The 25,178-nt window shown below is 41.9% G+C and overlaps 2 protein-coding genes across 2 annotated transcripts in view; one reads left to right on the forward strand and one right to left on the reverse strand.

Moving 5' to 3' along the window:
- The first annotated feature begins 513 nt into the window (after positions 1 to 513).
- Positions 514 to 10,170, forward strand: LOC118402634 (NADPH oxidase organizer 1-like). Its single transcript, XM_035800799.2, has 8 exons — positions 514 to 635; positions 790 to 870; positions 993 to 1,065; positions 1,780 to 1,963; positions 2,900 to 3,093; positions 3,392 to 3,505; positions 5,715 to 5,832; positions 6,308 to 10,170. Exons 1-8 carry the CDS (start codon positions 561 to 563, stop codon positions 7,044 to 7,046), a joined length of 1,578 nt encoding a protein of 525 aa, XP_035656692.1. The 5' UTR covers positions 514 to 560; the 3' UTR covers positions 7,047 to 10,170.
- Positions 10,171 to 13,687: 3,517 nt separating this feature from the next.
- tex2l (testis expressed 2, like) overlaps positions 13,688 to 25,178 on the reverse strand; it is a 28,980-nt gene continuing 17,489 nt past the window's right edge. The window contains exons 9-15 of the mRNA XM_052478428.1: positions 22,415 to 22,552; positions 18,768 to 19,076; positions 17,704 to 17,716; positions 15,905 to 15,952; positions 15,690 to 15,851; positions 13,891 to 14,019; positions 13,688 to 13,759 (exon numbers count right to left, since the gene is read on the reverse strand). Of these exons, the coding sequence (XP_052334388.1) occupies positions 13,688 to 13,759; positions 13,891 to 14,019; positions 15,690 to 15,851; positions 15,905 to 15,952; positions 17,704 to 17,716; positions 18,768 to 19,076; positions 22,415 to 22,552 (871 nt within the window). The remainder of the gene's footprint in view (positions 13,760 to 13,890; positions 14,020 to 15,689; positions 15,852 to 15,904; positions 15,953 to 17,703; positions 17,717 to 18,767; positions 19,077 to 22,414; positions 22,553 to 25,178) is intronic.

The following is a 25,178-nucleotide window of genomic DNA, read 5'->3' on the forward strand; positions in this document are numbered from 1 at the left end:
GTCAGTGTCAGCAATTAGAGGGGGGTGCTAGTTACCCCTCTAGTACCCTATGCCTACAAATTAATAGAAGAGTAAATCTCGGCCTAGCCTGCTGCCTACCCATTACCAAACCCTTGTTTAACTTTATACATTGATTTATTGGTTCATACTGAATACTGTACTATCCACCGTTTCTTCTGTAGTTGATTTATGTGGGTGATGAACTGGGTGGTTAAAATTGACCGATGTAAAAAATCTATCGCAACCGTCCAATTCACTTCTAGACAAGGCATGCAAAGATGTATTCCCTTTAGCCTACAACCCACCGCCCACAGCCATGTACAAAGCGCCACCGAGACGATTATTTTGTTGTATATGCCACGTGTTTTAAATATTTATTCACGTGCACAACCGACGAACTCAGCTCAACCCGGATCGCTCCGGCCGGCGGCTGGTGTGATAACCGACTCCGCCTCTTCTCCCAAAGTATAAATTGTACTCACGCAGCCGATAGAGCGTAAAACAAGAGACTGGAGAGGAGACCATTACCAACGAAAAGAAATAGGTCAATAATCTCAGACATGGGAGACCAGATGCGCTATGCCATCAGTGTCCGGATTATTGGAGTGATGCATAAAGAGGCATCTAAAATCAAGGTAAACCACTATATACATTAATAGTGTAATGTGTGTGTTGTTTGTGTATTATGCCATTTGTGTGTACATAAAGTTATACATGTTTCCATATATCTGCATTTGTTGAATTTTTACATAATTCTAAATTAATGTTATTTTTTTTTTAAATCTACAGATGTTTATGACCTCTGTTCTGTGGTCTGATGAGAGTGAAGTCATTGTCTACAGATCATTATTGGATTTTAAGGAGTTTCATGTAAGTTTAAAACTTAACCTGTACATCAATAAAGAAAATAAAAAAGGATTGATTCATCTTTATCAGCGGATGTGTTGACAATTTGTCATTCAAAACCACTATCCCTGCTCTTTTTTCAACAGAGGCAATTGAAGAAGAGGTTTCCCCTTGAGAATCCTTTCCGCAAGAGAGACAGAGTGATTCCCAAATTCAGAGGTAAATCAACAACATCACAAAAGTCTCATCTTTGCCTCACAATCTACCCCCAAGCAATGTCAACTCTCCTTCATCACTCTCTTATCTCACCTCCTCCTCGGGTTCATGTTGTTCTTCTTCCTATTTTTTTGTGCTTTTTTGTAACCTTTATTTAACTAGGCTAGTCAGTTAAGTTTCTTATTTACAATGAAGGCCTACCAAAAGGCAAAAGGCCTCCTGCGGGGACAGGGCTTGAATTAAAAATAAAATAAAATAAAAATATAGGAAAAACACACATCATGACAAGAGGGACAATACTACATAAAGAGAGACCTAAGACAACAACATAGCAAGGCAGCAACACATGACAACACAGCATGGTAGCATCACAACATGACAACACAGCATGGTAGCATCACAACATGACAACAACATGGTAGCAGCACAAAACATGGTACAAACATTATTGGGCACAGACAACAGCACAAAGGGCAAGAAGGTAGAGACAACAATACATCTTTCAAAGCAGCCACAACTGTCGTAAGAGTGTCCATGATTGAGTCTTTGAATGAAGAGTCCAACCTCAATGAAAAAGTGTAACCCTTCAATTAAAAAATATAGAAAACATTTTCCATTCTTTCTCTTCACTAAATATGGAAGACATTTTCCTTTCTTTCACTGCAAATACGGAGTGCGGAGCTGACCTTTTTCATTCTCCTCTTCTGTCTACCCCAGCCATAGCTATGAGGAGAAAGATCCAGAAGAAGGATCCTAGTTGGTCAATGCGTCGGATGAATTTACTGGAAAACTACTGTAGCGAGCTGCTCAGGTGTGACCCGGTGGTGAGCTGCATTTCAGAGGTCACCCAGTTCTTCATGCCCAAAGACCACGACCTGCAGGCAGACTTCACCAAAAACAGGTAAACACTTTACAAACATCCCTCCTTTTAATGTGGGCATTTCAGCCTATCAAGTCATTTTTCAGCACTTTTTCAACACTTATTATTAAAATCGTACTGAATGAGACTGTCTACTCTACTTACTAAATGACAACAAAATTTTATGCACCTAGCACTCTCAGGCCATCTCATGAAAAATACTTTCAAAGAGTTGCAACTTGCAAGGTTGCCTCTGTTCCTCTGTCTGAAGAAACACAGCAGACAGAGATGGGCACAAAATTACTAAATACAATTACAAAATAGAATAAAGACGCATAAAAATAAATTACAAAATACTTAAATACTTAAAATATAGAAATACATTTGCAAGTTGCCATGACGAACAGCAACAACATTCTCAGTAATGGTTACAGAAACGTTTTAGTTGCTATGACAGTGATATGTTGTTGTTTATCTACCTCAGTTGAATGCACTGACTGTAAGTCACTCTGGATAATTGTTTGCTAAATGACCAAAATGGAAATGAACTGCAAAGCACACTGGGTATTATTATTATTAGCCTTGTTCCGGGGCGAAGCTCATTACAATACTACTCGGCATGGTTTGCAATTGTTAATTTTTACATATACATTTATATTTAGTTTAGCAGACGCTCTTATCACACAATAGTGGCACCCGAATTCTGATATTAATGCAGGGTGAAAGGGGGGCACAAAATTGTTAACTGCAACAACAAAAAAAGTATAGAAAAGTATTTTGTATTTTGAAAATACAAATTACAGCTCTCGAAAGTATCTTGTTACAAAATACATTGGAATGTTCAGCCCAGTGTAATACAAATTACATAATACTCAGAAGTAATTGAAATACATATTTAAAATACATGTAACATAAATACTGGCCATCTCTGCCAGCAGGTAAAAACGTTAACAATGTCTGTTTGTCTCCTCTCCACAGCGTCATGATCCTACCATCGGGGGATGGGCTGGAGGACATGAGCGGGCAGCGTCTGAGCCTGGGCAACGTGACACACCCTTTTGTGAGCCAGTCTTACTGCTGTGTGGGGCCCTACAACACCAAGGACACTAAGAACAGGCCCTTTAAAGTGGCCTTGGATGAGAGGCTGGATGTGCTCATCAAAGACCCAGCAGGTTAGAGTCCTCTTTGATTTAGTTTACAATTTTAACATAGGTTAGCCCACATTTAATTTCTCCCTCCACTGTTAACCTGGGATAGGCTCCACTTTCAAGCTTTGTGTGGAGAAGCATGGAAATCAAGACTAGTCTAATTAAGATACATTTATGGGATAATAGATACTTGCATCCTCCGTCATTGTAAATAAGAAGTGGTTCTTAAATGGCTTTTGCCTAGTTAAAAAAAGGTTCAATCAAAAATAAAATAAATAAAAATCATCGTATATAATGTCTCTGTTTATGTGTGTTCATTCAGGCTGGTGGCTGGTGGAGAACGAGGACAAACAGTTGGCCTGGTTCCCTGCTCCTTACCTAGAGATGTGTGATGCAGAGAAGGATGGAGATGAATTGGATGGAATTCCCTTGGGGGGTAAGATACTTTTTAATCTATATTGATACATATCCTGTCCACAGTCCAAACTTAATCACAGTAGATGTTGTGAAAGTTAGTTTAATATACTAAGTCTACGATGTATTGCAGTTGGCTTATGGATAAAACCATTCCAGACATTCTGTTTTGTGGTTAGAAAATTCCACAGCCAGCCAGACACTAGGGGAAGTCCTGAACTAGATACCATTTTTACATTTTTTAATTTCACCTTTATTTAACCAGGTAAGCCAGTTGAGAACAAGTTCTCATTTGCAACTGCGACCTGGCCAAGACAAACGCATAGCAGTGCGACACATACAACAATACAGAGTTACACGCGAATAAACAAAAGTACAGTCAATAACACAATAGAAAAAAAGTCTATATACAGTGTGTGTAAATGAGGTAGGATAATGAAGGTAATGCAATAAATAGGTCATAGTGGCAAAGTAATTACAATTTAGCATTTAAATACTGGAGTGATAAATTACCCTCATCCCAACATAGTAGAGAATGACCAGTGATGTATATAAACCCTTATTTGCTGATGCTATGTATTGGCCATTGAGAGGCTTTGAAGCCACTGGTCGGCCATATTGGCACTCCCCAGTAGGAGCAGTCCTCCACTTAGTACCACAGTATGAGTCATAATACCCATAAAACCTAGTGGTCAAATAGGGAATTTTTGCACCATTCATTTTTCCCATAGGGGATTTCAGAAACACTTAAAATAAGTGCTGTTTCGTGTAGGCTTACGTTTTGATAACTGTGTGTAAATATCTCTAGGACAACAAGACTTTTATCAATATATACGCCTGTAGCCCCCCGCCCTACACACACAAAATGAAATGCTAGTTAGCTGCTAATGTGGCTATCAAACAGAACTACAAATGTCATTATGATCTGGATGAGACTGCCGAGTCGAGGCAAAGGTAAGAATCTCTGGATTAACTATCAAATGTTAACTAAATGTACAGTACACTGAACAAAAATATAAATGCAACATACAATAATTTCAAAGATTTTACTGAGTTACAGTTCATATGAGGAAATCAGTTAATTGAAATAAATACATTTGGCACAAATCTATGGATTTCACATGACTGGGAATACAGATATGCATCTGATGGTCACAGATACAAAACCTTAAGAAAAAATGGGCCTCAAAATGGGCCTCAGGATCGCATCACAGTATTTCTGTGTATTTAAATTGCCAATCGCATGTCACATGTAATCTGTTGTTACTCCCCAACCCTGGTAATGATCATGCAGTATAGTAAGCTTCTTGATATGCCACACCTGTCAGGTGGATGGATTATTTTGGCAAAGGATAAATACTCACTAACAAGGATCTAAACAAATTTGTGCACAAAATTTGAGTGAAATAATATTTTTGTGCGTACGGAAAATGTACCTGTTAGCAAAGGTGTCAGCTAGAGATGACATACAGGAGCTTTCAGGGATTTGTTGTTTTGCATCATGTCTACTTTGATGATAATTAGCATTTTCGAATCTGAGCGTAAATAGTGCCTAATATATTGATAAAAGTCACCTTGTCCGAGAGAGATTTACATGCTTATCAAAATGTCATGCCAGGGTAAGTCTACACAAAACACAGGCCTTATTTGAAATGTTTCTAAAAATCCCCTATGGGAAAAATGAATGGTGGAAAAACAATTGGAACTATTTCCCTGTTCGACTGCTGTGTTTTATGGGTATCATGACTGCACTGTGAGGCTCTATACGATTGCATGTATTTAAGTATATATTTCTTGTTGTTGTGGGGCCAGTAACATTTGTAATCTAAAACAATTCTACTTAAAAAAAAAAAAAATTAATGTATTTTTCATTTTACATATTTATGTTTAGCTCACATTATATAATGTAAAAGTATGCATTAACGTGACTGTAATAGAATACATGTGGCAAAACGAATGTAGAAATTAGTAAATGCATTTCTATAGTTTACAAAATATGCAGGCACGGTGACTCCAACACAGCACCTCCTGTCAGACATGTAGTGTATATAAATCATGGAGAATGACAGACTGAGATTGCATTCCAGGTTACAAGATTGCATTACAATACATTCTGTCATGGTTTTGAGATTCCTCAAGATCCAATATCAATAAATGCCCCGAAGTCTTGCTGTAGATGATGTAGAAAGGAATCTCTGTTGTTTTAACCTGCTTCCTGGTTTGTCCCTCAGGAACTCTCTACTGCGCTGTGAGGAGTTACTCCACTAAGAAGCATGACGAGGTGCCTGTTCCTATTGGCTCTGTGGTCGAGGTGCTGAGGAAATCAGACGATGGATGGTGGCTCATCAGGTATGTTAACTTGTAGCCTGACTATCTGTCTGCCTTTCTGCCTCTCAGAATGCTACACAGACAAAGCAACCAACACTGCGTTTCATTGTCGGGTCTGTAATACAAGACAATGCAGACAATGTACAACCTCTCATTGTCTTCGCTGAGATAGTGTGGCAGCAGGTATGTGGGAGGAACTGTTGAATGCATTGTCGGTCCAAACGTGATTATGGCCACCAAAAGTTAATACCTGAAATAAAATGACATAAATCAGGGAATCCTGTGGTTTTCTTACAGAGGTATTTGGTAACTAATAACAGTAATGAGAGTAGGGATAACATAACACTTGTTGGTGGTTCCCTTTGACAAATGACGATTGATGGTGACGAACGGCGCCACTTTCAACGTTCTGACATGAGGGCCATGACCAGAAGATGTCCTCTAATCAAAAACAAACTCTTTGAACCCTGAGTGACACAACTCTTTTCCCCTCCAGGTATAAAGGCAGAACGGGCTACTCTCCCTCCATGTACCTGCAGCCTTACAACAACCCACGTGCTGGCCTCCACAACCTGCAGAGAAAGCTGCACAGCTCCTCTCTCAATCTGGCAACCCACATGGACAGCTCTACTCTCAACTTGGCATCCAGCAGAGACAGCCAATCTGGCAACTGTTACCCACCCACACTGTATGAGGAGACAGGGCTGCAGCAGCACACATCAACCCAGACCAGGGATGATCCGTACCGGGTCTCCTGTCTCCAGAAGACCCGCTCTCTGGAGCTCCTGTCTGAGACCCGTCCCGACATGGCCGTCCCTCCATCCCAAAGAGAGAGAGAAGACCTTGAGTCAAATCCGGATCCAGCAATCTGCAAGAGCAGCATCAGCTGGACCAAGTCCTCCAACTCTGACATCAGCTCGTCAGGCAAGAATGTCAGGACGTCTTCTTCCAGCTGCAGTGAGGAGGAGCCCCAGAGCCCCCCAAACAGCCCCAGGTCTTCACCCCAGCTAAGGGAGAGCAACAATGGCTGCAGCATCCCAGAAAAGAGTATGTCATCCAGCCCTATCTCCAGGTATGAGACTGGGTCCTGTAAGATGCCTACCACTGCACCCAGGGTGCCCCCGCGACCCAGGGCCCAGGAGATCCTGACCCGGTGTACCACCATGACCCGCAGGGCTGCCTTGGCCTCCAGAGGGAGGCTATTCTCCCTGCAGGACCCCGTCCAGACCCACTAGAAAGGCTGGGAGCGGTGGCGGGGGAACTGGGAGATGAGGTTAGGGTTATGGGGAACCGTGGGTGGTGGAGTGTGGGGTTTTTGGGGTTACACTATTCTCTCCAGGTTGACTTTACATGAAGCGCAGTACTTTGAGTATGGCTTGCAATACTAGGGTTACATTAGCATACAAATGCCTATTCTGTATGTTACGTTAACCATAATTCCATCCAACCATTTTTATACGAGTAAAGTACCTGTTGAATAAAAAAATCACTACAGGACTGATGGAAACGGTATAATTGTTAGTAAACTTTCTAAATCTTGACAGAACAAAATACGTAAAACAGGGGAATAAGTTTTGGTCTGTGAAATACACTCCATGACCAAAAGTATGTGAACAACTGCTTGTTGAACATCTCCTTCCAAAATCATGGTCATTAATATGGAGTTGGTCCCCCCTCTGTTTCTTTACCAGCCTCCACTCTTCTGGGAAGGCTTTCCACTACATGTTGTAGCAGTACTTCCATTCAGCCACAAGAGCATTAGTGAGGTCGGGCACTGATGTTGGGCGATTAGGCCTGGCTCACAGTCGGCGTTCCAATTCATCCCAAAGGTGTTAGATGGGTTTGAGGTCAGGGCTCTGTGCAGGCCAGTCAAGTTCTTCCACACCGATTCCGACAAACCATTTCTGTATGGACCTCGCTTTGTGCACAGGGGTATTGTCATGCTGAAACAGTAAAGGGCCTTCCCAAAACTGTTGCCAAACAATTGGAAGCACATAATCGCCTAGAATGTCAATGTTATGCTGTAGTGTTCAGTTTTCCCTTCACTGGATCTAAAAACAGCCCCAGACCATTATTCCTCCTCCACCAAACTTTACAGTTGGCACTATTGGGGCAGGAAGTGTTCTCCTGACATCCACCACACCCAGATTCGTCCATCGGACTGACAAATGTTGAATCGTGACTCATTATTCCAGAGAACACATTACCACTGCTCCAGAGTCCAATGGAGGCGAGCCTTAAACCACTCCAGCCTATGCTTGGCATGCTTGGTGATCTTAGGCTTGTGTGCGGCTGCTCGGCCATGGAAAACCATTTTAGTTATTGTGCTGACGTTGCTTCCAGAGGCAGTTTGTAACTCAGCAGTGAGTGTTGCAATCAACTGAGGACAGATGATTTTTACGCGCTTCAGCACTTGGCAGTTCCGTGCTGTGAACTTGTGTGGCCTACCACCTCGCGGTTGAACCATTGTTGCTCCTTGACGTTTACACTTCACAATAACATAACTTACAATTTCTACCAGGGCAGAAATTTGACAAACTGATTTGTTGGAAAGGTGGCATTCTATGACTTCCAGATTGAAAGTCACTGAGCTCTTCAGTAAGGCCATTCTACTGACAGTGTTTGTCTATGGAGATTGCATGGCGGCTTGCTCGATTTTATACACCTGTCAGCAACGGGTGTGGCTGAAATAGCCAAATCCACTCATTTGAAGGGGTGTCCACATACTTTTGTGTATATAGCGTAGATCATACACCAAATGCAGTGGAAATGCTTTAATGTGCGTTTGTTGAGGAATAATCCTCATGTGGCAGTCAACTTTCAGTCACGTGATGTCATGTTGTGTAGTCCTCCCACTACGACTTGGAGAAGCACACAGTTTATTAGTCTACAGATTCAATTAGTAATGATGAACCTCACAGGGTGGTGAAAATGCATGGTGATGATGAGCTTGAAACTACTTAAAATATCCTAATTTTATGCTGGTGACATGTTGTTTGGGGCTTGGCTGTCAATTGACAAATAAATATGATCTTGCTTTTATCCATAATCAGATTTAAAGATGGGATGGAAACACATTGTACTTATCTTTTTAATTAGTTAACTGAAAAATTATATGACAAAGTGATTTTTATGTGCACTACGTAATTACGCACAGCTTTTCACTTTCATGAAGCCAGTCTTTCGACAAATTGATGGAACTCTAGCTAATGTTGAACTTTAAAATGTGTAGACAACTTTCTGATGTTATTTATAATTTATAAACTATTGCTATTTAATTATACTTATTTAAATTACCATGAAATGCTCACAGGTTATAAAGGTAGAAATGAATCGGCTACTAGTCTTAACCTTTTAAAGCCACACTAATTTGTTCATACCCTTAAAGAGTAGGCCCCAAACCAAAAAAACATCATTTGACATGCAAATAATACTTATTTTACTAGTCACTACTACTACTACTCCTATTACTACACGGTAACAGCTGAAACAAGCACACAAATGTTCACAAAAATGTCCCTTTTCTATTTTGAGATGAAACATTATATTCTGATGATATTTTCAATGCACCTTTCCTGTCTGATTTTAATATGAAGGAATGAGACACGCGGTTGTCTCCGAAAGATACGGGATCACACAGAATTAAATATAGTATGCTTGTATGATATAATTTGTATCTACTTTGCTTTAATATTGTATAATGATTTTCATTATGATGTTGAAATTGCGCATTTGTTTCCAGAGGGGCATTTTCAAGGGGGTTCAGTTTCAATGTATTATTGAAATGCATAGAAATGCTCTCATTCTACCCCTTTAGAGTTGACCAATGACTGGTTTGTTTGTTGTAGCCTACATATCATTCTTCTGTTGGTGTCTGAAGTCACTGTTATTCCATACTGGAATTTTACTGTAAGTATTTATCATTACTGTCTGTATGCCTTATATGCAATCAACATTATCCTATAAACTTAATTCAATATATTTGTCTTCTCTTTTTCCAAGTCATATTTGTATTTTTACAGTGGTCATGTTTCATATATCTTCCACCTATATAGTAATTATGTATTGTATTTTACAGTATTGTATTGTACTTATGTATTGTAGTGGTCCTGTACGTGGCTCAGTTCAAAAGAGCATGGCGCTAGCAACACCAGTACGGTATTACAGTACCATATTGCCCCCCACCCATCAAACAGGCCCCAGCAACTTCATTTTGGACACATGTTTACTGTACAGGGGATGCATTTCTTTCTTGTTGTGGACTTCCTGGATAATTGAAGTATTGGTATTGTATTACTGCGCTATAGGAGCTTTTTGCTGCACCTGTACGAGACCAATAAACTTTGATTTGATTTGTTACATGTTTTGATTTGTTACAAAAAATATCAGGTTTTTTTTCAACTTAATGAAAAGTCAAATCATAGTATTAATCGTCATAGTAGTACATTCAAGTATATACAATTGAAGTCAGAAGTTTACATACAGTTAGGTTGGAGTCATTAAAACTAGTTTTTCAACCACTCCACAAATGTCTTGTTAGCAAACTATATTCTTTTCCAAGTCGGTTAGGACTACTTTGTGCATGACACAAGTCATTTTTCCAACAATTGTTTACAGACAGATTATTTCACTATAATTCACTATCACAATTCCAGTGGGTCAGAAGATTACATACACTAACCTGACTGTGCCTTTAAACAGCTTGGAAAATTTCAGAAAATGATGTCATGGCTTTAGAAGATTCTGATAAGCTAATTGATTGGTGGTGTACCTGTGGATGTATTTCCAGGCCTACCTTCAAACTCAGTGCCTCTTTGCTTGACATCATGGGAAAATCAAAAGATGTCAGCCAAGACCTCAGAAGAATAATTGTAGACCTTCAAGTCTGGTTCATCCTTGGAAGCAATTTCCAAAAGCCTGAAGGTACCACACTCATCTGTACAAACAATGGTACGCAGTTATAAACACCATGAGACCATGCAGCCATCATACCGCTCAGGAAGGAGACACGTTCTGTCTCCTACAGATGAACGTACTTTGGTTCGAAAAACGCAAATCAATCCCAGAACAACAGCAAAGGACCTTGTGAAGATGCTGGAGGAAGCAGGTACAAAGTATCTATATCCACACTAAAACGAGTCCTATATCAACATAACCTGAAAGGCTGCTCAGCAAAGAAGAAGCCACTGCTTCAAAATGCCATAAAAAAGCCAGACTACGGTTTGCAACTGCACATTGGGACAAATATTGTAACTTTTTGGAGAAATGTCCTCTGGTCTGATGAAACAAAAATATATATGTTTGGCCATAATGACCATTGTTATGTTTGGAGGAAAATGGGGAGGCTTGCAAGCCGAAGAACACCATCCAAAACTTGAAGCAAGGGGGTGGCAGCATCTGTTGTGGGCGTGCTTTGCTACAGGAGGGACTGGTGCACTCAAAGCGATTGAGGAGCTGAGATTCTGATTCACATTACTCACTTTTTCTTGGACTCTTTTATCTTTCCAAATGAGTTCAATTCCATTAATTTCAAATGGAAGATTACTTACATGTTCAAGGACCCTCTTATCCAGAGTGACTTACAAGAGCAATTAGTGTTATGTACCTTGATCAAGGGGTCATCGACAGATGTTTCACCTCGTCAGCTCAGGGGTTCGAAGCAGCAACATTTTGGTTACTGGCCAAACGCTATTAACCGCTAAGCTACATGCTAGCTTGCTTAAACTGAATAATTAAATGCATTCCTTAAATGCAGTCATAGGGATTGCCATGACACTTTCCAGCATTTTAATGTGAGATTGTAGATTTGCTTCTAATTGAGGTGAGAATGACAGTATGTTATGTAACTTGGTTGTTTTAGGCAGGTAGCCAAGTGGTTAGAGTGTTGGGCCAGTAACCAGAAGGTTGCTGGATTGAATCCCCGTGCTGACAAGGTAAAACTCTGTTGTTCTGCCCCTGAGCAAGGCAGTTATCCCACTGTTCCCTGGGCGCTGTGGATGTCGATTACGGCAGCCTCCCCACACACCTCTCTGATTCAGAGGGGTTGGGTTAAATGCGGAAGACACATTTCAGTTGAAGGCATTCAGTTGTACAACTGACTAGATATCCCCCTTTCCCTTTGATCTCTACCAGTCTTGTCTGTCATAAGGATGAAGTCTCCTTGGCCTGGACACTGCTGGATGATAAATTAGTTTGTCTCTCAAGTTGTTGTCGTAAATAACCTCTCTCTGCATGTTGAGAAAAGGCCTTTGTTAACATGACTCATACTACTGTAAAATGGATTCTTATTTTTGGACATAAATGTCTCTTAAACGTATCATACTCAATATAAATCTTCACGGACAACATATGTTTTGCTTTTCAAAACAAGAAAACGAAAAAGCAGTTTATGACCCATTTATTAGTATGTTAAATAAGGAAGGTATTCTCATAGTTTCTCTCTGAGAAATAGAGTACTCACAGCAGCAATCCATGGCTTATCACAAGCAGATTATAGTAGCCCACTATTTGTAGATAGTGAAAAATATGTCAATAAAACAATAAAGGAAATATATAAAAGAGAGGAATGTGGAGTTTCCAGTTCATTACATCTCTGATTGCGTCTATAATTCTCACTATTGCTACTAAAGCAAATCAACAGTGTACTTTAGGAGTGGCATTTGCGGTCAGTAACAAAGGGTTAATTGTGTTGACATTATGACTCCATTATGACTTCATCCAAACACAAGGAAGAACACTGATAAAACATGTAGATGCTGGGAAGAGTAGATACATTTTGCCACTTGGCATAGTGCCATGCTTGCTTATTGCACACAGGTGTTGCTAAAAGAATGACGGCTTATTGGGCAAATGTGAACATACTTAATGGAAAGTGACGGCAAAGACGAGGGAACCTTCCTGGCGGGAATTGTTTAGGGATCAATGATTTACTGGTGGGAATGTTTTTAAGGGAAGGTTTAAGACTGTAAGAAAAATAATAAAGATTTGTATGCATCAGGAGATATATAAAGTAAACCACAAAATTAATTTGGCTGTTACTGCCTTTAAAAGGCCATTAAAATTGAAAGTGTACTTTTTATTGAATAGAGACCTCGGCTGAGTTCTGAAAGACGGCTATTCATAGTAGCCTATTCAATGTGTCAGTCAGTCAGAACAATAGCTAGAGAATGTGTTTGGTTTGGAAGCTCTAGAGCCAGCTGCCATTCAAAGCCCTATTTCTGTTTCCATGGCAACATCTAGTCAAAGCAGTAAAGAGAGGTAGAGAAAAAAAGACCCAGGTGGTGAAATCACTAGCTCTGGACATTATCATGAGTTTTGAGCCGAACAGTAAGTACTTCAGTGTAGGCCCTAAAACTTCAGAGAAGAGGAATGACATGGAGCTGAATGATTACTGGTCAGTTGGTGTCTTATTTCCAGGGTGTTTTAGCAGTGTATTGTTGTGGCTCGGCACTAATGACTATTTGTTTGTGTATGTGTTTGTGCTGTTGACATGTAGGCTAGTCCTAACTAAGGGAGTGAGGGGCTGAGCTGTGAGAATGAAAACAGTGGCAACTGTGACCTCATGACATTTGAAAATAGAGCAGGGAAATATGGTGAGTTAGGAAATGTAAATTATAATGAACAGTGACTTTACGGATGGAATATGGATTATGATTTTTGAGAACAACTTTGTGTCTAGAGAGCTACAGGTATCCAAAAATACATCTGCTGGTTGATATTGAATGGGGTCATTGAAAGGAACACATGGAAAATCAAATATAAAAAAGTGCCTGGATGTTGTAAATCGTCATTGTTGGGGGATTTGATTCTTCCTGTGTTCCTTTTCACGGATTCTGATTTATTATTATTATTATTATTATTATTATTATTATTATTATTATCTGTCTGAGGAGTTCCTTGGTGCACCGGTCAGCCCTGGATCCAGCTCTGCCCCATGGACTGTGGTGCTCTGCTCACAGAGGCCACTCAGAACCAACACAACTGCTTCAGTTTGGATTCCAGGCTAGAATTTCCCCTTGACAATATACAAATGATCTTGGTGTAAATGGATGAATCCTCTTTGATGATGATTATGGTTACCCTAGGCGGCTGAAGCAGCAGGTGGAGTCCCAGAGACAGAACCACAGAGCCATTGCTAGCGCCCTCCGGAGGAAGATGAGGAGAATGCAGACACAAGTTAGGAGGCAGGTGGCACTCATCTGTGAGAGTCTAGAGGTCATGGGAGAGGCAGAGGAGGGACAGGAGGGTGAGGGAGAGGGAGAAGGAGAGGTGTATCAGGGGTATAGAGAGGGAGAAGGAGAGGTGGAGAGGTGTATGAGGGATAATACTTCCCTACACCCTACACCCAAACAAGGGCACTGCGTTCATCCACCTCTGGCCTGCTCGCCTCCCTACCTCTGAGGAAGTACAGTTCCCGCTCAGCCCAGTCAAAACTGTTCGCTGCTCTGGCCCCCCAATGGTGGAACAAACTCCCTCACGACGCCAGGACAGCGGAGTCAATCACCACCTTCCGGAGACACCTGAAACCCCACCTCTTTAAGGAATACCTAGGATAGGATAAGTAATCCTTCTCACCCCCCTAAAAGATTTAGATGCACTATTGTAAAGTGGCTGTTCCACTGGATGTCATAAGGTAATGCACCAATTTGTAAGTCGCTCTGGATAAGAGCGTCTGCTAAATGACTTAAATGTAAATGTAAATGGATATAGAGAGGGGGAAGGAGAGGTGTATGAGGGATATGGAGAGGGGGAAGGAGAGGTGTATGAGGGATATAGAGAGGGGGAAGGAGAGGTGTATGAGGGATATGGAGAGGGGGAAGGAGAGGTGTATGAGGGATATAGAGAGGGGGAAGGAGAGGTGTATGAGGGATATAGAGAGGGGGAAGGAGAGGTGTATGAGGGATATAGAGAGGGGGAAGGAGAGGTGTATGAGGGATATAGAGAGGGGGAAGGAGAGGTGTATGAGGGATATGGAGAGGGGGAAGGAGAGGTGTATGAGGGATATGGAGAGGGGGAAGGAGAGGTGTATGAGGGATATGGAGAGGGGGAAGGAGAGGTGTATGAGGGATATGGAGAGGGGGAGACTACAGAGGAGAGTAACACAAGCAGCAGCTCGTAATATGGGAACAGGGTTTATTTTTGTATTTTACAAATGATTAATGACGTTTTAAAAGACATGGGTTTTTATATAAAATAATGATTTTGCGGAACTATGAAAATTAGAGGTTTGTATTTTAATTAAACTTTTAATTTAATTTTGGTGTGTTTTGTACAGACTGCAGATGTATTCTGATGGAATGTTTCATTTTCATAATGTTTCTATTAGGTTGATTATTGTATTCTGGCAAATCCAAATCTTGAATGATTAAAAACATGGAATAAAAACATTTCTATATGTCTTGGTTTTATTCAACGATCGTTTTCATCTTTCACGTATTAAATATGGACTGTCTGATCAAAAGGACATTGAACTGTAAAAAATGAAATCAACACGCAAACACACATCTCTTTACTGTTCCTCACATGTAAACATTGACCAAAGGTATCACTTAAAGTCTGTAATATACAGTATCTCACTACATTTGGTGGCACATCTATACTGAACAAAAAAAACGCAACATGCAACAATTTCAAATATGTTGCTGAGTTACAGTTCACATAAGGAAATCAGACAATTTAAATAAATACATTTTTTCCTAATCTATGGATTTCACTTGGTGGGCAGCCAGGTCCAGCCGATCAGAATTAGTTTTTCCCCACAAAATGGCTTTATTACAGACATAAATTCTCCTTTATTTCAGCTCATAAAACATGGGACCAGCACTTTACATGTTGAGTTCATATTTTTGTTCAGTGTAGTCCAAGTCCAAGTCTGCAACAGTATTGTCCTGGGAGATCCTCTCGATGGACTCCATGGAGGAGTGTTGTGAGTGTGACGACTGGGCTGGACACTCCTCCAGCAGCCCAGCTGGAGGACTGTCCATCCCAGAATGCATCAGAGGCAGGTAGATATCGTCCATGTTGGGCAGCACAAATACTTTCTGGAATGGAGAGAAGATAGATTAATTATTTTATTGGGGATAGATTGTCTTACTTGGGATTTGGGGGGAAGGGGAGGCAGGGGAGAGTAAAAGAGGAAGAGCTGGATGAGAAAAGACAAGGGAGGGCGAGAGGTGAGAGATACAAGGGTAGGAAAGGGAGGGGAGAGAGAGAGAGAGAGGAAAAGAGGAAGAGCTGGATGAGAAAAGACAAGGGAGGGCGAGAGGTGAGAGATACAAGGGTAGGAAAGGGAGGGGGGGAGAGAGAGAGAGGAAAAGAGGAAGAGCTGGATGAGAAAAGACAAGGGAGGGCGAGAGGTGAGAGATACAAGGGTAGGAAAGGGAGGGGGGGAGAGAGAGAGAGAGAGAGAGAGAGAGAGAGAGAGAGAGAGAGAGAGAGAGAGAGAGAGAGAGAGAGAGGAAAAGAGGAAGAGCTGGATGAGAAAAGACAAGGGAGGGCGAGAGGTGAGAGATACAAGGGTAGGAAAGGGAGGGGGAGAGAGAGAGAGAGATAGAGAGAGAGAGAGAGAGAGAGAGAGAGAGAGAGAGAGAGAGAGAGAGAGAGAGAGAGAGAAAAAGAGGAAGGGCTGGATGAGAAAAGACAAGGGGGGAGAGAGGTGAGAGATACAAGGGTAAGAAAGGGAGGGGGGGAGAGAGAGAGAGGGAGAGAGAGAGAGAGAGAGAGAGAGAGAGAGAGAGAGAGAGAGAGAGAGAGAGAGAGAGAGAGAGAGAGAGAGAGAGAGAGAGAGAGAGAGAGAGAGAGAGAGAGAGAGAGAGAGAGAGAGAGAGAGAGAGAGAGAGAGAGGGGAAAAGAGGAAGAGCTGGAGGAGAAAAGACAAGGGGGAGAGAGGTGAGAGATACAAGGGTAAGAAAGGGAGGGGGAGAGAGAGAGAGGGAGAGAGAGAGAGAGAGAGAGAGAGAGAGAGAGAGAGAGAGAGAGAGAGAGAGAGAGAGAGAGAGAGAGGAAAAGAGGAAGGGCTGGATGAGAAAAGACAAGGGAGGGCGAGAGGTGAGAGATACAAGGGTAGGAAAGGGAGGGGGAGAGAGAGAGAGAGAGAGAGAGAGAGAGAGAGAGAGAGAGAGAGAGAGAGAGAGAGAGAGAGAGAGAGAGAGAGAGAGAGAGAGAGAGAGAGAGAGAGAGAGAGAGAGAGAGAGAGAGAGAGACAGAGAGAGAGAGAGAGAGAGAGAGAGAGAGAGAGAGACAGAGAAGAGAGAGAAGAGAGAGAGAGAGAGAGAGAGGAAAAGAGGAAGAGCTGGATGAGAAAAGACAAGAGGGGGGCGAGAGGTGAGAGATACAAGGGTAGGAAAGGGAGGGGGAGAGAGAGAGAGAGAGAGAGAGAGAGAGAGAGAGTCTAACCTCAAACTCATCCTGAGATCCAGTCACGTGACAGAGACCTCCCTCTCCCCCAGAGAGAGAGAGAGAGAGAGAGAGACCCTATCTTTCAAAGAGATACAAGGGTAGGAAAGGGAGGACTACAGAGAGAGATTTCTGAAAAGCAAAATAAATGAGCTTATCCTTTTCTTAACAAGAGATTTTCAAAATATGCTTTAGAACCAGAGAAAATCAATAATTTGTGGAAAGAGGAGGTGGAGCAACATTCACAAAAACCAGCAGGAAAGGAAAGATGTTTCAATGAGGAGACTCTCAGTTACTAACCAGTTTTTCAAACTCATCCTGTTTTGTTACTATGCATTTCTTCGAAAATTCAGTCATCCACTTTTTCGAATTAACTCCATCACGTGACAGAAGGTGAATCAATCCTCAAGGTGTTTGGTCATATATCTCTTCATTGAAATGCCCCCAGCTGATTCGGATGGAAAAATCTGACACGCAGGTCCAGCTTGGGAGGCTTACACAGAAACTGTACCTGGACACCTGGGGAAACGATAGGAAGTGTCCACATTCCACATGCACAAATAAGGAGATAGGAAAACCCTCAAAAATCCTGTTGACCCTCAAACATCTTGGTTTTGCCAAAGATAATGTCTTTCTTTCCAACTATCAAAAGCATAGTCGAGCATCTAGTAAAAATCCAAATAACTTCACAGATCGTCATTGTAAAGGGTTTAAACACTGTTTCCCATGCTTGTTCAATGAACCATAAACAATCAATGAACATGCACCTGTGGAACGGTCGTTAAGACACTAACAGCTTACAGACGGTAGGCAATTAAGGTCACAGTTATGAAAAGGTAGGACACTAAAGAGACCTTTCTACTGACTCTGAAAAACACCAAAAGAAAAATGCCCAAGGTCCCTGCTCATCTGTGTGAACGTGCCTTAGGCATGCTGCAAGGAGGTAAGAGGACTGCAGATGTGGCCAGGGCAATAAATGGCAATGTCCGTACTGTGAGACAGTAAACAACATGGTCTTGTAGTGGATGCAAGCCTCGAATGGAAGCCAGTGGAGTGGTGTGTGGCAAAATGGGGTGAGATGAGAGAACGTGGGAAGGTTGAATACCAGGCGGGTTGCAGTGTTCTGTAAAAACACCAGGAAGTCAGCTCCAAGAGATTATAATTTTGGAAATCTGCTCCCAAGTACTCCCGTGCATAATAAAGAGACACGTGATTGTATACAAATGTAAGCAAGGTTTGAAATGATTATGTTATAGTCAAATATTACATCTGTTTGGGCTTCTTCCGGTCAATTTGCTGTCTACAAATTATTTGCAATTATGTTCAGGCCCCCTGACCTTCTGCTCAAGAAAAAATCATCCGGCTGAATCGAGTTCATGATCTGTGTCACAGAGTAACTTTGAGTGAGAGTGGGTCATACCATATTCTATCAGTAGGGGGAGGAGGGAAAGGGAGTGTTGGCTGTACCATATTTTATCAGTAGGGGGAGGAGGGATGTTGAGTGTGGTCTGTACCATATTCTATCAGTAGGGGGAGGAGGGATGTTGAGTGTTTGCCCGTACCATATTCTATTAGTAGGGGAGGAGGGATGTTGAGTGTGGGCCGTACCATATTCTATCAGTAGGGGGAGGAGGGATGTTGAGTGTGGTCCGTACCATATTCTATCAGTAGGGGGAGGAGGGATGTTGACAGCCAGTGTTCCAGAAAGCTCCTGAACCTCCACTGCCAGCAGCAGGGGCGTGTTGGACATCTCCTCAATCTTCTTTTTGATGTACTCATTCTCTGTCGCCTTCTGGAAGTACTTAGACTTAGCAATTTTGTCTACAAATCTCAAAATCCGCCTGCCTGTCCTCCCGCCACCAACAGCAATCCTGCAGAGGGGAGGAGAGGAGGAGAGAGGACTTATACATGAGAGGACTTATGCCTTCAGAGGTAAATGTCACACTGGTCACAAATGAAAACAGCACTGTTATGACCTGCACTGCTATGATCTAAAACTAAGGGCCCTATTCAATCCATAGCACTGAATATCCACTTCATAGTGTGATTAACAATTCACGTATTTTAATAGAGATCTATTGCAATATGGATTGAATCCAGCCATAGTAGCTTAAATGTAAGCTATATTCTGGGAAAGTGATGTCAAAGTACAGTGCCTTCGGAAAGTATTCAGACACATTGACTTTTTCCACATTTTGTTACGTTACAGCCTTATTCTAAATGGATTTTTAAAAATCCTCATCAATCTACACACAATACGTCATAATGACAAAGTGAAAACAGGTTTTTACAAATGTTTGCAAATTACATAAGTATTCGGACCCTTTGCTATGAGACTTGAAATTGAGCTCAGGTGCATCCTGTTTCCATTGATAATCCTTGAGATGTTTCTACAACTTTACTGGAGTCCACCTGGTGTAAATTCAATTGATTGGACATGATTTGGAAAGGCACACACCTGTCTATATAAGGTCCCACAGTTGACAGTGCATGTCAGAGCAAAAACCAAGCCATGAGGTCGAAGGGATTGTCCGTAGAGCTCCGATACAGGATTGTGTCGAGGCACCAATCTTGTGAAGGGTACCAAAACATTTCATTCTACATTTAAAATCCCCAAGAACACAGTGGCCCCCATCTTTCTTAAATTGAAGAAATTTGAAACCACCAAGACTCTTCCTAGAGCTGGCTGCCCAGCCAAATTGAGCAATCGGGGGAGAAGGGCCTTGTTATCCAAGAACCCAATGGTCACTCTGACAGAGCTCCAGAGTTCCTCTGTGGAGATAGGAGAACCTTCTAGAATGACAACCATCTCTGCAGCACTCCACCAATCAGGCCTTTATGGCAGAGTGGACAGACAGAAGCCACTCATAAGTAAAAGGCACATGACAGGACTCTCAGAACATGAGAAACAAGATTCTCTGATCTGATGAAACCAAGATGGAACTCTTTGGCCTCAATGCCAAGTGTCACATCTGGAGGAAATCTGGCACCATCCCTACGGTGAAGCATGGTGGTGGCATCATCATGCTGTGGGGATGTTTTTAAACCTAGTTAAATTAAGAGATCTTTGATGAAAATCTGCTCCAGAGCGCTCAGGTCCTCAGACTGGGACAAACGTTCACCTTCCAACAGGACAACGACCCTACGCACACAGCCAAGACAACACAACAGTGGCTTCGGGACAAGTCTCTGAATGTCCTTGAGCGGCCCAGCCAGAGCCCAGACTTGAACCCGATCAAGCATCTCTGTAGAGACCTGAAGATAGCTGCGCAGCGACACTCCCCATCCAACCTGACTTGAGAGGATCTGCAGAGAAGAATGGGAGAAACTGCCCAAATACAGGTGAGCCAAGCTTGTAGCGTCATACCCAAGAAGACTCTAGGCTGTAATCGCTGCCAAAGGTCCTTCAACAAAGTACTGAGTAAAGGGTCTGAATAATTATGTAAATGTCATATTTCAGTTTTTTTTTTATACATTTGCAAAAATATCTAAACCTGTTTTTGCTTCGTCATTGTGGGGTATTGTGTGCAGACTGATGAGGAAAATGTTTTACTCAACTACAAATCCTTGTCTATTTTTTGAGGCTACCAGACAGCCGTTTCATTATTTGTAGCAGCCATAAGGGCATGAAATCAGCAGACGGCAAGGCAGGTTGAAGTGCTCAGAGTGTAGATTTATTTATTTATTTACAGGTGATCCATGGTGAAAGCGCCAATAGGCCAAAAGAAATCGCCCTCTGTATCAGGTTCAACCTGTCCTATCTGGATGGACAGGTAGAGGGCAAGACTGTGTAGCCTCTCCTTGAGAAACCAAATGGAATCTGTCTAACAGAAGCTCAAACATTATATGATATAATCACTTGGTCCCCAGATCCATACAATTACAACCCATAAACTGGTTCTACAATGTAAAAGGCCATTTCCACTTCCATTGTTTACATTCTTTTTAATCAAGATGAATGATTGGTAATGATATTTCAACACCAACAATCAATTTCTCTCATTTAAGGTTCTGACTCCAAAGCGTGGAGCGCAGACAAACGGAAGGCAGACATAACCCGGGAAATATGAAATAAACAGAACCTCTACCAGATAAGTCTTGTGAACGTTAATGTGCACAATAAACGGTACAGAGATGGAATGATGAAACACTATCAATTATTGTAGTATTAGATGGAATATAGATTTACCAGATAGGGCCTATGCACTTTAACGTGTGAAACCAAACAGAAAACACTTCAACAAGAGAAAAAAAGCAGTTTGGAGAGCATAATGAAGAGGTGTGCAATGGTGCATCTTTACCACAGTAATAATACAATTGAAACAAATTCCAAAGGCAAGTTTCATATGTAGATGATCAATTTAAAGCTGTTGCATACCAGCAGGCCTATGCTAGCAACTGTTGCCCCATTACCGATGAGCTTGTAAAGTGTTCTTAAACACCAAGACATTTTTGTAGCTGTATATGTATTACGGCAATCCTCTTTTCTATAATTTAACCTGATCCTATAGCTGTACAGCAATTTAGCAATCTGTTCTCTAGCTCGTCACCCGGCCTGTGTTGATTGACAGCTTGCTGGTCCAATCACAGTGCCGAGTGTGTGTTTCACTAGCCAATCTGTTGCAGTTTTTTTTGCAAGGGCGATGCTGTGCTGATGTCTCTGGCTGGGTGTACAGTAATCCACATAGACTCTGTGCCACAAAATGAGTGGCAAAACATTACAAAACCTGGCCAGATAAGTTCAAGTAATCAGTCTCGAGTCAAAGCCGAGTCCCAAGTCTTGAGGGTCCAAGTCAAGTCTCAGGTTATTTTATTTTCTATCAGGTTGAGTCTAAAGTCATCAAATTTGTGACTGGAGTCAGATTTGAGTCCAAGTCATGTGACTCGAGTCCACAACTCTGGTTGTGACTATAGAAAATGATATTAAGGCTCGAAGCGCTTCAGTGCTATAGCACGCTTGAAATGTCAAGATCATTTCCAATGAAGCCAACACATGCAGTGTTTACCGTGAATGCAGAGTCTCTGCTAGCGTGGGAACATGGCCTTTACATGTAAAACGAGCGACAAAACCGAATATCATCGCTACGGATTGAAACGAGGCAAATACAGTACAAGGTCACAGTCAGGTCACAGTCAGGAAAAACTCCTGGCCGCATCATTCTACATGGCCGACTATATTTGGTGTGTAAGAGAAAGAGACATCAATTACCCTTCAGCACCAGGTAGAGTCCCCTTTTCTCCCACAATGCTTTGGTGCTCTGAGAGCAGTACTTCCTCCTCATCAGAAGAGCCGGCGCTGGAGGACTCTTCATCACTGTCAGCCAAAACACTGAGGACGGGTCTGGACCTGGACACAAAACACAATAACACAGGTTTCCCGAGTGTCTCGTGTGGCTCAGTTGGTATAATATGGCACTTGTAATGCCAGGGTTGTGGGTCCACTTCCCATTGGCAACTAGTACAAAAAAGAGTGAAAATGAATGACTGTAAATCACTCTGGCTAAGCATGAGAGCAAAATGATTTCATCTCTCACTGAGACTAACCTTAATCCTTATCTGAGTTCAGCCCCAACCCTAGCTTTATCCACAAACCTGATAGAGACATTTTTTGGATTTGACACCTAAATAAAACCATACTCAGCAGAGCCAACCATACTGTAAAAACAAGCTCATACATGCTTAACAAAAAAGATGATATTTTTATGACAGAACAAGGATCTAGTGTAGGAATCCATTTAAATCTGTAAACAGACCAACTAATCAACATAATGTATAGAGAGCTCTGTCATGTACAGAGAGCTATGTCATGTACAGAGAGCTATGTCATGTACAGAGAGCTATGTCATGTACAGAGAGCTCTGTCATGTACAGAGAGCTCTGTCATGTACAGAGAGCTATGTCATGTACAGAGAGCTATGTCATGTACAGAGAGCTATGTCATGTACAGAGAGCTCTGTCATGTACAGAGAGCTCTGTCATGTACAGAGAGCTATGTCATGTACAGAGAGCTATGTCATGTACAGAGAGCTATGTCATGTACAGAGAGCTATGTCATGTACAGAGAGCTCTGTCATATATAGATAGCTCTGTCATGCACAGAGAGCTCTGTCATATATAGATAGCTCTGTCATGCACAGAGAGCTCTGTCATATATAGATAGCTCTGTCATGCACAGAGAGCTCTGTCATATATAGATAGCTCTGTCATGCACAGAGAGCTCTGTCATGTATAGAGAGCTCTGTCATGTATAGAGAACTCTGTCATGTATAGAGAGCTCTGTCATGTATAGAGAACTCTGTCACGTATAGAGAGCTCTGTCATGTACAGAGAGCTCTGTCATGTATAGAGAACTCTGTCATGTACAGAGAGCTCTGTCATGTATAGAGAACTCTGCCATGTATAGAGAGCTCTATCATGTATAGAGAACTCTGCCATGTATAGAGAGCTCTGTCATGTATAGAGAGCTCTGTCATGTATAGAGAGCTCTATCATGTATAGAGAACTCTGCCATGTATAGAGAGCTCTGTCATGTATAGAGAGCTCTGTCATGTATAGAGAGCTCTGTCATGTATAGAGAGCTCTGGCATGTATAGAGAGCTCTGTCATGTATAGAGAACTCTGCCATGTATAGAGAGCTCTGGCATGTATAGAGAGCTCTATCATGTATAGAGAACTCTGCCATGTATAGAGAGCTCTGGCATGTATAGAGAGCTCTATCATGTATAGAGAACTCTGGCATGTATAGAGAGCTCTATCATGTATAGAGAGCTCTGTCATGTATAGAGAGCTCTATCATGTATAGAGAACTCTGCCATGTATAGAGAGCTCTGTCATGTATAGAGAACTCTGCCATGTATAGAGAGCTCTGGCATGTATAGAGAGCTCTGTCATGTATAGAGAGCTCTGGCATGTATAGAGAGCTCTATCATGTATAGAGAACTCTGCCATGTATAGAGAGCTCTGGCATGTATAGAGAGCTCTGTCATGTATAGAGAGCTCTGGCATGTATAGAGAGCTCTATCATGTATAGAGAACTCTGGCATGTATAGAGAGCTCTATCATGTATAGAGAACTCTGCCATGTATAGAGAGCTCTGGCATGTATAGAGAGCTCTGGCATGTATAGAGAGCTCTATCATGTATAGAGAACTCTGGCATGTATAGAGAGCTCTATCATGTATAGAGAGCTCTGGCATGTATAGAGAGCTCTATCATGTATAGAGAACTCTGGCATGTATAGAGAGCTCTATCATGTATAGAGAGCTCTGTCATGTATAGAGAGCTCTGTCATGTATAGAGAACTCTGCCATCCACAGGCTCTGTTCAAAGATTCACTATTAAAGGAGTTTGACAGATTAAGAGGGATTTTGTAGGTTGGTCTCTTAATTATCATGAATTGTCTGTCCCCTCTGACAGAGCATAGCAGCTAATCATGACCAGGATGTCATTACCTGTTTTAAGTCAGTGTTTGTTTGCAGGCTATTTAAGGGCACTAGACCCGCTGGGTATTGGTGCGGGCTTCTGTTACAACTTCTAACAATGGTGAGTGGAGGAGTCAAGCGCAGAGAGCAGGTAATTCTGTACGTGGATATTTTATTCCAAAGACTGTGGAGCCACGGACATGCAAAACATGAAACAACCCGTCCCAAAATACAACGGACTAAAACTGTCCGGAAAAATATAGATAACACTCATACACCAGATAACAGAGAACAAGCCCGCACAAATACCCAGCGGGCCTAGTGCCCTTAAATAGCCTACAAACAAACACTAACTTAAAACAGGTGCACCCAATTAAACCCAATAAACAGAAACAAACGGAAAGGGAATCAATGGCAGCTAATAGGCCGGCGACGACGACCGCCAAGCGCCGCCCGAACAGGAAGAGGCACCATCTTCGGCGAGATTCGTGACAAGGCAGTGGTTATATTGTAGCCTGAAATCCAGATCTGTTTGGTGCAAAAATTCCATAAT

Source organism: Oncorhynchus keta, chromosome 24 (genome assembly GCF_023373465.1).
Source record: "Oncorhynchus keta strain PuntledgeMale-10-30-2019 chromosome 24, Oket_V2, whole genome shotgun sequence".
Classification (NCBI taxonomy): Eukaryota; Metazoa; Chordata; class Actinopteri; order Salmoniformes; family Salmonidae; genus Oncorhynchus; species Oncorhynchus keta.

What these genes read in the sequence shown, in the direction of transcription:
- LOC118402634 (XM_035800799.2), top strand. Translation starts at nt 561, where the DNA reads ATGGGAGACCAGATGCGCTATGCCATCAGTGTCCGGATTATTGGAGTG. An exon ending in GCAGACTTCACCAAAAACAG is followed by an intron (nt 1,964 to 2,899) that starts GTAAACACTTTA and finishes TCCTCTCCACAG; the next exon opens with CGTCATGATCCTACCATCGG. An exon ending in GGATGGAATTCCCTTGGGGG is followed by an intron (nt 3,506 to 5,714) that starts GTAAGATACTTT and finishes TTTGTCCCTCAG; the next exon opens with GAACTCTCTACTGCGCTGTG.